Raw genomic sequence first — 13,457 nt, forward strand, 5'->3', positions numbered from 1 at the left:
AGTACCATTTGTAATAAGGTACTCATATATTTATACTATGTCGAAGGACTGAAATCTGTGGGTTTTTTGTTTTTGTTTTTTTTACTTATGCAGCAACAGTTACCATCAAACAGTGAAGTTAACAAAAAAAGAATGTGTAGTCATACTATATTCTGTACTGAAAAACAATAAGAGCACCTCTGCTTGATCAGCCTGTTGCCTTCTTAAGCAATTCTTTTAATGTGCACAGCATTTGCAAGAGACCTGAGCCATAATGGTAATAAATACGGTTGTCGTGTTTGTTAGAATTGTTAGGTACCATTGTTGTAGAGTGCATATTAGTTAACATACACTCATCTGATACCCATTGAAATTCACCCCTGCATTTAACCTGTCTTAACAACTTAGCAGCAGTAGGTATCACTCACACATGGGACAAATATGGGCCAATGGCTTGGTAGGAGTATCTCATGTCTCTTAAATGCATGTCTTTGGCTGTGGGAGGGAGCCCACACAAACATGGGGAGAACATGCAACCTCCATGCAGACAGCAGCCATAACCAGGACTACAAACCCAGAAGATCATTCTTGGAAAGCCCAAGTGCTAACCAGCATACCATGTGTATTTATTCTGAGAGCATCCTGTTCCATCTGTTTAAGATACTCTAACATGTTGATAGCTGGAAACTGTGGAACACATGCAAGTAAACTAAACTCACTGTCATATCCTCGAAACCAGATTGTTTTAATTTGATATAAAAATCAGTGTCTTTAGCGAAAAAATACAGCAAACTAAAAATCTGAATGTGTGAGGGAAAGTCCCTCATCTGGAAGAGAGTTGCTAAGTCTCTGAAGAATCAACCAATACAGACTTTATAAATCAGTCTTTATTTCATGTGGCATGGGAGAAGCACACCTCAGTGGAACACAGTTCTCACTGAAGTTGAGAAATGCAGGGCTTGTCATACAGTGAGACAAACAAGTCCAAGGACGTGTGGGAGTTTACAAGATAACTTTCCTCATGGAGCACAGGATACTTGGTGTTCACTCCCCAGGTGTTACAGACACACAGTTCACTCAGAGGTCTTGTCTTCCACGTAATAAATTCTCATTGTTCTAACACACAGATACATATCACAGCATATAGTAATTTAGCAATCACAGGTCCGTACTATAGTAATACTTCGTCATGACAATAAGTCAGAGGGCACAGGTTCTTTCCAAAAGTTAGAATCATAATGCAAAGCAATAGTTTTCCCACAAACTTTTGGTCAGAAAATTGTCAGAGGCATCCATCGGCTTCAATGAGACCATGTGTCTCAGAGGGACATTTCTCCTTAAAAGATAAAATTAATTTCATGAGAGTGAAAAATAAGTTAAGTGAGGGACATATTTTCTTGCTTCATTGAATAATAGGCTGATATGCCTTTAAACCCACAGATGGATGAATACATAATAATAATAATAATATTTATTTAGAGCCCAATATCACTATTTATAATCTCAAAGGGCTTTACATGTCTATAACAAAGTCAAATCAAAATTATATCATACATAAATTCAAGAAAAAAGATAAGTCTTTGGTTTTGTTTTGAAGGTATTGAGAGAGTTTGCCTCTCTAACTTCTTTAGGTAAACTATTCCAGAGGAAGGGAGTACATGCATATCAGTGGAATATGAAAAGTCCAGGACTTCAGCTTTACCTTTGAGCACTGATCAAATCGGTCACAGAACAACATAGATTCGAAAAGCTACTGCACAATTCATTAATTGAGAATCTTTTATTTTTCTTTCATCAAGATTGAGCATAAAATTTGAAGGCAAGACAAAAGGAAGAATGAAATATGCTTGAATCAGGAGGTGTATACAGACAGTGCTTAATGAGAGGTTGCAGTTTAGGAACAAAGGATAAAGAACACTGCAGACAGACATTAGTGAAGGCCAGATCCATCACATATTCCTTTGAGGGAAATTTGGTGATTGACATTTGTTAAAGAAAATACTTTTTCCATTATGTTAGTGTTTGAAACATTAAGATATTCCATAACACATTTCAAGTATATAACATTTGCAGTGGCCTTGTTTTGACAAATTTCAGTCTACGCTGGTTGACATGAAACGCACCTGAAATAATCTTTGGAAGACCAAACAAGGCATGGTCTTTTAAAACAAGGAAAAACTTTTCATCTCTAATTCCATAGATTAGTGGACTTAGGCAGCGTGGGGCAATAACAAACACTATGAAATTAGAGTATCTTACATTGATAAACAACATAAAATCAATCTGCATAACTGCCATCTCTATATATGGGGTTAAAAATTGAACCAAACACAGGAAGAGTTGACAGGCATGAAGAAGTACTGTTCTGAGACTCTTGTATGTAGATTTCTTATTGTCTGAGGAAGCAGCTCTTGCAGCCATCATAATTTTAATATAGGTGAACACAATGATGACAAACATGCAGATGAAGTATAACTGTAAAAGAACAGCTCTTAATTGACTCTGCCAGGTAAATGTTAGCATTATCTCTATACTGCAAACTACAGAGGACTGCATAGTGCTAGATGGGTTGACAGCTATGAACCCAATAAGAATAAGAAAGGGTTTCACAGAACTGATAGTCCAGATGATCAGAAGTCCAATTTTTCTGTTTCTGGAATTGGAGATGTCAGCGTGTCTCAATGGCATGCAGATGGCCACATAGCGCTCTAGACACATTGCCACCAGTGTCAAAGGAGTACAGTTGTTAAGCCAGTTCAGAAGCATGCAAAGTATACAACATGGAATCATTGGGATAGGGTAACTGTAGTAACTCCAAACTACAGCTAAATCAGTCAAAAGCATGAGAAGAGAGTCATTGAAGAGAGTTTGCGCAAACAAAATATACCGAGTATCCTCTCTGAAAACCTCCTTCTTTAGGAAGGTAAAAATCATTATGAAGTTCACATACAGGAAAATCCCAACTAGTACCTGTACAAGCAATATTTTCTCATTTAAAGGTCTTGAGAAGTAAAATCCTGAATTAATGCTCACATTGCTGTTTTTAGTTGTGCTCTGCATTTTTGTCTTCAACAGATTTTCACATCTCAAAAACTAAAAAGCATAATGCATGTAGTTGAAAAAAGAGAAGATAAAGATGAGAACAATAAAACATTATTTGTTTACTCCCAATGATGTGAACAGAACTTGAAATATAACAAATTATATTCAGCAAAGGAAAGAGCATGTGCACACACTAAGACTGATCTACTCTGCAGTGACATCTGTAATACGGTGCTTATTTATTTATACTATGTCAAATGACTTAAGTGTGGGTGGTGGGTTTTTTTTTTTTTGGCCCCTGCCCAATAGTTGCCATCAAAGAGTGAAGTTAACAAAAAAAGAATTTCAGTAATGAATATAGCATGACTGCACAAACAATAAGATCAGCATTAGTTGATCAGATTTATAATTATAAATATTATTTATAATATTTTGAAAAACTCAAATGTGGGCGTTGTTCTTTTTTTTTTTTTTTCGCTCCATGTAGTAACAGTTGCCATCAATCGGTGCAGTTAACAACAACAACAACAACAAAGCAAATATTCTGTCATTATGTATTACAGTGTGATTGAAAAGCAATAACAGCAGCACTGATTGATCGGTTTGTTGCCTTATTAGTTGTCTTCAAAACGAGTAGTGTTTGCATAATACCTGAGTCGTAATGGTAAATGAAACGGTTTTCACATTTTTTAGAAATGTTAAGCAACTGTCTGCCCTATGAAAGTTAATATCCACTTCATTGATGTCCATAGGGAAATTCTCCTTTGTATTTATCCCATCCTAACATGTTACTAGTAGGGCTATGTATCAGCAAGAATCTGGTAATACAATACATATCCCGATAAAGGGGTTATGATTCAATTCATTGTGATATATTGTGATACAGCAAGCAAGGCGATATATTTTTTAAATCTAATTTTAGATCCACTCGTCTGCTGTTCCATTAGCTGTACATCAGAATGGTGTCTTGCTAAGTGTGCACTCAGATTCGCTGTGTTCCCCGAGTATTTGATTTTGGTATGGCACATTTTGCAAACAGCATGGCTCTTGTCAATCTGCTTAGTGCCTTCTTTATTGTGGAAACCAAAATTAGCCCCCACTTTAGCTCCGTACACCGCAGGAGCTGGTCTAACTCTTTCAGATTCAACCATCGGTGGTAACATTAGCATTGGCAAAGCATTAGGTTTTCTAATGCTAACGTTAGCGATGCGCTCTTATGCTACTTCCTGTCTCAGTTGTGTCTGAAATGGCATACTACATACTAATCGCATACTGATCTTGACATAAAAGTAGCATGCAGTACATGAAAAATAAAAATTTTGCAGTAGACGACAGTTACCCGGATGATGTGCTACTCTGGCGAAAATTTGCAGTATACAGCCAGAGCTCACGTCGTCTGGTATTGCATCCCATGAAGCAACGCGGTGATTTCCAACTGTCAAAAAATGTAAAAAACATGGCGGTCAGCGACAGAAGCGGCTTCAACTTCAACTGCAGTTGCAGTTCCGAATATAAATGTATCAGTTGCATATTTTGGCATAATAAGTCTTCATACGCTTTCTTATAGGGTTACTTTTGATAGATATTTGTGGTAGTCGTGTGTTGTTCGATTTTAACAGAACAGATAGCCCAACTGATAGCAAACATGTAGTACACTACACGAAAGTTCTCATAATTGTGTACCATACTGTATACTAGAGTGTGGAGTAGTGTGCAGTACACAATGTATACTGGGGCAGTATGCAGTACACTAGTATGCCATTTCGGACACAGCCACGTTGTTAAATTAGAGTGGAAGAGTCAAATGGCTGAAGATAGATTACAACACTGCCATCTAGCGGTTGGGTGTGTAAACACAACACAAAATGAACCAGAGTCTGCCACGAATCTTTGCATGTAAATTATTAACTAAAAATTGATAGTGTTTTTGAGAATCGATACAGTATCACAGAACATAGTATCACGATACTCGATATTATTGAGATTTTCTTACACCCCTACTAGCAGTAGGTAGCTGTCAGTAAACACCTGGGGACCAACTTCAAATTTGGCCCATTGTCTTGGTAGTGTAGCACAGTAAGTCAGTAAGTCTACTGTGCAATAGAGCTCAGGGAAAAACTATGGATGTTAGGTGAGGACGATGAAGGAGAAAAGCTTAGTCCAGACCTAATTAAGAGAAAATTCCTATGCTCATTAGAAACTGGACTGATAAGTGATGATGCGAAATTTCAACTTAAGCCTTACCTGAGCGATTTGAGAGTCACAGATGAGGTACTCATAGAGTAGGGCAAATAAAGCTGCAAACCTAGGACAAGAGAGACAGCAAAAACTGAAAAAGACAGTGCTGGGAAAGTCCCTTGAGATCAGTGAATTCCAAACAGAACTCTATGGTAACAATCCTCATTCACATCTCAGAGGAGAACCAGAGTCAAAGCATGCAATTGGAGGTTCAGCAGAGAAAGGAGAGGCTCCCAGAAAGCAAAAAATTCAGGCATTTTACATTGAGCCAGACACAAGTACCAGCAAGCTGATTGAGGATCTCAAAGCTGAGGTGCTAGAGAGGAAAAGGATGGTTCTGGATACTATGGAAGCAAACAAGCAACAACAGCCATTGGTTACAACAGCAGCCACATACTGCAGGAGACAGGTATTGGTGAAACATGTAGACACTGCTATAGATGTGGCTAAGATGGACATCTCTCTCGTGGTTGCAGACAGAGAAGAGAACAAGAGGGAAATGGGGGAGGGCTGCTGGGTTGGGACCACCAGTAGTCCTGCACCAAGGGTTCCCATGCAGTGCACATGCGCCGTCCACTGAGGGTTCACATCAACCCACATGCCATACCCACTGTGATCATCTGTCCTCAGCCCCTCCTCATCACAAAAGCCCTGCTGTAACCAGCAGCACTGCCAGTTACCTTCCCCCTCGGCACCAAGCCAAGTTCTTGAACCTCATCAGAAAGAGATGCCTTGTCAGATGTCAGCTGGATGATGTTGCTGTTAAAGTGCTGTGGGATACAGGGGCACAAGCAAGTCTCATCAATGAGGAATGGGAAAAAAAATTCACTTACCCCATCATGCAGTGTGCCTCCTTGAGGAGTTGTTAGGGCCAGGTACTCTGATCGGGTTAGCTGCAAATTAGACAGAGATCCCTTTTTAGGCCAGGTGGAAGTTGAATTTAGATTCACCATCATCAGAGCCCCTGTTAACCCTGTTTCTTGTATCCAGTGACCCAAACGTAGCAGAGCAGCCCATTATTTCAGTCATTGAGGCAATACTAGGGGGGTGGGATAAAGGGCAGTCAAATCAAAGCTGATCCAGAGAGTTAGCAGAGCTTTCTTAGTGACCTTTGGAGCGGCAAGGTCAATGTTGAAGCTAATGCAGGCAGACACAAACTGTGAGGTAGGCACAATCCATACAGGGTAAAGGAGCGGTACCAGTCAGGGCCAGCACAGGAACACAGGCCAGGGGCCAGAGTTTGCCATTTGTCCCATGTGAGCTGCCTGCTGTACATGAGGGTGTGACTGTAGAAGGGGTTAGTTACAGTAACAACAGAAAAACCTATGTATGTCCCTGTCCCTATTATGAATATGACCAAGCATGAGATCGCTCTGAATCCACAGATGGTCCTGGGTCAACTCCAAATGATAAACACCATATACAGTGAAATCACAAGAAGTGGACCTTGCTGACAAGGACGATGAAAAGGACAAACCCATGCAAATAAAAAAAAAGGGGATCATAAGGAAAGGGAAAACACACAGACCAAGTCAGTGGGATCCTGCGGTCAACCTAGATCACCTTAGTGAGTCACAACAACAGAGTGTTTAAACAGTTACTATGAGAAGAGTGTAATGCTTTTGCTTATGATGATGATGATGATGATGATGATGATGATGATGATGACATTGGGTGTATCCCATCCTTAAAGCTACACACCGCTCTCAAAGACACGACTCCTGTCATGAAAACACACATGTCAGTGCCAAAACCGTTACACCACGAGATAAAAGAACATACAAGAATATACATCTACTCAGCCGTGGCTGGATTACCAAGTCAAGATTGCCATACCCTTCTCCAATCATATGCATGAGGAAGAAAGATGGAAGTCTGAGGTTGTGGTGCAATTGTAGGAAACTAAACAAAAAATCTGTCCCGGATTGCCATCCAATCCCCAGAATGCAATATATACTTGATTCACTCACTGGCAGTTCATGGTTCTTGGTACTAGACTAGGGGAAAGCCTACCATCAAGGCTTCTTAGATGAGGAAAGCCAACCCTTAACAGCCTTTATAACACTATGGGGCATGTACCACTGGGTCAGGATCCCCTTTGGACTGAGTTCAGCAGCAGGCAAAAGAAAGGTTAGCATGAGGTATAAAGGTAATCAAACACCTCTATTAGCTGGACACAAAGTCACCAAGAAACATTGAATGCTCTCATTGATTAGTTAGTTGAACTGCCTATCCTTGGTTATCCTGATCTGACACAGCCATTCATACTCCATTGTGATGCATCCCAGGAGGGACTGGGAGCAGTATTCTATCAGTGGCAAAATGGTAGAATGGTTGTAATAGGTTATGGCTCTAGAGCCCTAACCCCTCCTGAGAAAAATTATCACATGCACTTAGGAAAGTTAGAATTTTTAGCACTCAAATTAGCCATCTGTAAGCGATTCTGAGATTCTGTATCATGCCCCTCATTTCACAGTATATACAGATAAAGACCCAGTAATGTATGTCCCTTCTACGGCCAAACTAAATGCAACAGGTCACCACTGGGTTGCTCAACTTGCAGATTTTGATTTCTCAATCAAGTAGCGCCCTGGCAGACAATGCTGATGCCGGCAGCCTCTCCAGAATGCCGCTGGACACGGACCATTTTATGCGACAGTGCACTGAGGAGAACAGCTAAGATGTTATGCGTCCATTCAGGCAGTGGCAGCACAGAGAGATATATCCCCTCTCTAGGTCAGTACAGTGCCTATGAATGCATTGAGCTTGGTGAGTGATGCACCTTCACCTACCTTGGGTGAGCCCTTAACACCATAACAAATCAGAGACAGTCAGGAGAAAGATCCAGGCATAGGGCAGGCCCTGCAGTTCAAAAGAAACAGTCAGCAGCCCACAGGAAGATATCTCAGGTCAGAACATTCAGATATTAGAGCACTCATTCGTCAATGGAGTAAACTCTATGTCAACATTGATGATATCCTTGTTAGGAAATCTGTGTACAGAGACCAGCTGATTCTCCCCAGAGAATATCACCAGACAGTGTTAATAGAGCTACACAAAGAAATGGGGCATCCTGGAGTGGACAGAATGCTAGGCCTGATTAGAGAGAGGTTCTGTTGGCCCAGAATGCAGAGTAACACAGAGCAGTTTGTGATGCATGTCTGTGAGTGTCTAAAGAGAAAGCGACCACACAGGATAACCAGAGCACCCCATGTCACCATTGTAACTACACACTCTTTCGAATTAGTATCCATGGACTTTCTGCACCTGGAAACCTGTAAGCAAGGGTTTGAGTATATACTGATAGTGATGGATCACTACACATGCTTTGCTCAGGCATACACCACAAGGAATAATTCAGGGAAGACTGTGGTGGATAAGTTCTCTAATGATTTTGCCCTCAGGTTTGGATTTCCAGAGAAAATTCACCACAACATGGGGAAAGAATTTGAGAATCAGTTAATGGACCAATTAAAGAAATGCTGTGACGTACACGGCTCACACACAACCTGCTATCATCTGCAAGGAAGTGGGCAGGCAGAGCAGTTTAACAGGAAACGCTTGTCCATGCTCCGCACCCTGACTGAGACAGAGCAAAATTCTCTGGCCAAGATGGTCAATGCTTATAACTGCATGTGCAGTAAGGCCAGTGGATTTTCCCGGTGTTACCTGCTCTTTGGGCGTTCTCCCTGTCTGCCTGTAGTCCTGGGGCCGGTTGCATAAACATAGCCATTAACTTAAGACCGTGTCTAACAGTCAGTCAGACTAACTAAAGACACCTAAGTCAGGCTGTTGCATAAAACATACTCACAGCTGTCTTTGGTAAGACAGACTAATTTGCATTGCATTGCAGGAAAAATAAGACCCTGATCAAGTTTGAACAAAATGCAGGTGCTCAGCACAGTTTTCTTTGGCAGAAACTATCTGTATTGTAATGAAAAATTCAGCGATTACAACGAAAATAATAATAATAAAAAAAACACACAATGCGTGGAACACAATAACTAAAAAAGATAACGGTTTTAATCTGTTGGTGGCCCGAACCGTTAAAAACATAGCCTACAGAAACGAGGTAAAAATATGGTACAAGAGGCAAAGAAGGAGATATATAAGCATAAAAATCCAGCCACAAGAGGAGGTCCAAGTACATAATTGAAGAGAGCAAATTGAGAGCAACTTGATGACCGCCCTCAATGCTCTCTGGTCAGCCGTTGGGTGAAGGCTTTTAAAAAACTCGACTTTGTTGCATTTTTATTGGTTTTGATGCAGCGCTATTAAATAGATTAGAATCTATGCCACAACGGCATAAGCGGCTTGTGAGTTGGGCGGGTAAAAGAATGCATCCATTTATTCTTGTTTCTGACAGTTAAAAACCAAACGACCAATGAAAACGCAGGGCATTATCTCAATGCGGATGCGGGAACAGGAGGTACAGGAGGTTTTGTTGTTGTTGTTGTTCCTCGCTTGTTTGGAATGTTTCTCCTTAGTACGAGGATGCGCCCCGTTTTCAAACCACCCACTCAGAATCTAAGGTTGAGTCCTGTCCAGTCAGTTTTCTGTGCGTGCATGGCGTAGAGTGACAGTAACCAATAGCATTGTGTGGAACTGCAGCGTGAAATTTGCTTTGGGGAAGGGGTTACCTGTAGGTAGGAGAGGCAAGTCACAGAGGGATTACAGAAGTTGTACTCCATAGTGTGCATTTTGAAGATGGCTTGCAAAAGAACACTTGAGTTTTCAAACGGACAGCAGAGTGAAGAGGCTATTCATGCGCTGGGAATATCCAGTTATTCCAACACCATGTCCAAGTGAAAACAAACAACTGGTGTCCCCGTTAAATGCATGTTTTAAGAAGATGTCTGAACAGCAGGAAACTTTCATGGAGAATGTTATTCATTGGTTGGACAGGATGGAGTCGGACATCAAAGAGGGGCAAGAGGAGTCTGCCCAAGAAAAAAAAAAGAAGACGAGTGGGAAATAACTCTGTTTCGGTAAGTTTATTTCTGTAGCCTGCTGGCTTTTGTCTTTGACTGCCGCACATTCTGATATGTTCGCATTTCTTTATCTGCTTTATCCCTTAATGTGGTTGAATTTAACTATTGTACTAATTTTGCTTCTACAGGGAATCTGTGCGGAGAATGCTGAAAACAACACGCTCAGATATGATCCACAGACAAGGTAAGACAACGTGTTTTGTTGGTAGGCTATATCATCGCGATTGTTTCATAGTAGTACTTGAAATTCTAAATGAACCATTAATCAATCTTCCTTTCTTCTCCACTTTTTTTCTCTCTCTAGCATCCTGCAAGACCTGTTGAGACTATTCGAAAGAGTTACAGGATGAACCAAGAAGGGAATCTAAAGAACAAAGAGGGGGGCAGGATCGCCGCTCAAATGAAGCAAAGGAAGAGAAGAGTAAGTCAAAACATAATCATTTCCCCGGTAGTTTTTCTCCATTTGCTATTTTCAGTGATCTAATTTTTGTTTTCACTGTGTTTTGCACAAGGCCAGAGCTAGTGTTCTTTAAACTGAGAAAGAGGCTGCCATATGGAAGACCGCATTAGTAGATATGATTTCTGAAGAGGAGGACGCCATCTTGGATGGAAGGCCTGCATGGGTCCTCCAGCCTAGCACAGAGTTGTCTGCACTGTGTGGGGTGCTACAGAATAGACTGGACAAAGACCAGAAATATGTAGTGAATCACCATGCACAAGTTGGTGCGGTTAGATTCACAATGGAGACGACAGAGGATGGGTTGTTTTTGGGAATGCTCAACATTTAGAGTTTCAGTTATGTTCCCAAAAAGCATTTATATTATATACTATGATATTACAGTATATTCAGTTCTAATGTATTCTATTCTATTATATGTTGTACATTGAGATATATATATATATATATATATATATATATATATACACACATATACATATATATATATATATATATATATATATATAAAATTGTCAATTTATATGCCTTATAATTTATATTATACTGTATTTTCTTTATCTATTATGAAATTTGTGTAATTCATTTTTGTTTGACAGACTATCTATACAATCTACCTATGAACACAAAACAACACCACCAATAATAATAATGATAATAATAACAACAATAATGTTAATAATATAAACCATATGAAATCATGTCTGAGGACACACAATGGACCAATGGGGAAGGGTTTTAGAGGAGGGGCAAGACATTGCTCCACCAATCCAAAGTAAGACTTTTGACCAATTGCAGGATACCTGGTGGCCCAAATTGTGAAGCGCAAATGTTCCCCTGCAAGCACCCCCAAGGGATTATTCACCATGGCAACTAAGGGCTCTAGACAGACCCCAAACCTAGTACGTATTAAGGAGTATTCCATGCCGCGTAACAGAGCTGCAAACTGCCGGATACAGCCGATTATCTGTGGAGTATCCAGGGATATACATTATTTCAATTAACCGCTATTTATCATTTTTTGACTGCTTACACTGTGACGTTCAGTAAGCATGATAATGAACAACATATGCAAGATTACTGACTAAGAGTACTCTATATCCTAACTTGAAGCCAAATTGCAAAAATCTTGCTATGCCCAACATCCTGTGAGAGTGCAGGAAAAAAATCAAGGCCTGCAAACAGTTGATGCAGCAGAAGGTGGTAGAACGCAGAGGTGTTCTCATCTGTAGCTAAAACCCATCAGTGAGAAGATCAGACTATATCAGACTAGATCAGGGGGGTATTCCAGAAAGCGGGTTTAGTGAAAACTCAGAGTTCGTTAACTCAGAGCAAGTAGTAAACCTCCTAATAGAAGAGCCTCATGGCTTTGTTTTGCTAGGAGAATGAAGCCATAGGACTCCTCTATCAGGAGGTTTACTACTTGTTCTGAGTTAACTAACTCTGAGTTTTCACTAAACCTGCTTTGTGGAACACCCCCCTGGTTACATATTACCCAGACAACCAAATGCCAATTATTATTATTTTCTTTTTCTATTTTAATTTTTTAAACCAGTTGAGCCTTTATAAGTCACTGATTTAAATTTACTGCAGACCATTAATGGTAAAATCAATGTAGTCTTCAGATCATTTTAGTTTGTTATAAAACTCAGTGCCCTTGGTGAAAAAATACAGAAAACTAAAAATCTAAATGTATGAGCTGAAGTCTCCTATCTGGAAGAGAGTTGCTAAGTATCCGAAGAATCAACCAACGTAGATATTATAAATCAGTCTTATAAATCATGTGGCATGGGAGAAGCACACCTCAGAGATGGAGCACAGTTCTCACTGAAGTTAAGGAGTGCAGAGCTTTTCATACAGTAAGACAAACAAGTCCAAGGACATGTGTGGGAGTTTACAAGATAACTTTCCTCATGGAGCACAGGATACTTTGTGTTCACTCCCCCAGGTGTTACAGACACACAGTTCACTCAGAGGTCTTGTCTTCCACGTAATAAATTCTCATTGTTCTAACACACAGATACATATCGCAGCATATAGTAATTTAGCAAGCACAGATCCCTACTATAGTAATACTTCATCATGACAATAAGTCAGAGGGCACAGGTTCCTTCCAAAAGTTAGAATCATAATGCAAAACAATAGTTTTCCCACAAACGTTTGATGAGAGAATTGTCAGAGGCATCCATCAGCTTAGAGACCATGTGTCTCAGAGGGATATTTCTTCTTAAAAGATAAAATGAATTTTATGAGAGTGAAAAATAAGTTAAGTGAGTGATGTATTTTCTTGCTTCATTGAATAATAGGCTGATATGCCTTTAAACCCACAGATGGATGAATACATGCATCAGTGGAATATGAAAAATCCAGGACTTAAGCTTTATCTTTGAGCACTGATCAAGGCAGTCACAGAACAACCTAGATTCAAAAACTGAAAAGATACTGCACAATTCATTAACTGAGAATCTTTTATTTTTCTTTCATCATGATTGAGCATAAAATTTGAAGGCAAGACAAAAGGAAGAATGAAATATGCTTGAATCAGGAGGTGTATACAGACAGTGCTTAATGCTTAATGAGAGGTTGCAGTTTAGGAACAAAGGATAAAGAGCACTGCAGACAGACATTAGTGAAGGCCAGATCCATCACATATTCCTTTAAGGAAAATTTGGTGATTGAAATTTGTCAAAGAAAATTCTTTTTCCATTATGTTAGTGTTTGGAACATTACGACATTCCATAACACACAAT

General features: G+C 39.9%; 1 protein-coding gene across 1 annotated transcript; it reads right to left on the minus strand.

Annotated features, from left to right (window-relative positions):
* Positions 1 to 403: 403 nt before the first annotated feature.
* LOC115815111 (odorant receptor 131-2-like) lies at positions 404 to 3,039 on the minus strand. The gene is made up of 2 exons (XM_030778075.1): positions 2,103 to 3,039; positions 404 to 474 (listed from the first exon to the last, which is right to left on the minus strand). Exons 1-2 carry the CDS (start codon positions 3,037 to 3,039, stop codon positions 404 to 406), a joined length of 1,008 nt encoding a protein of 335 aa, XP_030633935.1.
* Between the last annotated feature and the right edge of the window lie 10,418 nt (positions 3,040 to 13,457).

The sequence above is a fragment of the Chanos chanos genome, chromosome 6, assembly GCF_902362185.1.
Source record: "Chanos chanos chromosome 6, fChaCha1.1, whole genome shotgun sequence".
Taxonomy (NCBI): domain Eukaryota; kingdom Metazoa; phylum Chordata; class Actinopteri; order Gonorynchiformes; family Chanidae; genus Chanos; species Chanos chanos.

Bases quoted from the DNA above. Each gene is read 5' to 3' on its own strand.
- LOC115815111 (XM_030778075.1), bottom strand. From the start codon at position 3,039: ATGCAGAGCACAACTAAAAACAGCAATGTGAGCATTAATTCAGGATTT. The intron at 475-2,102 runs GTGCGTTTCATG...TCCCTCCCACAG, and splicing joins TCTTCCAAAGATTATTTCAG to CCAAAGACATGCATTTAAGA.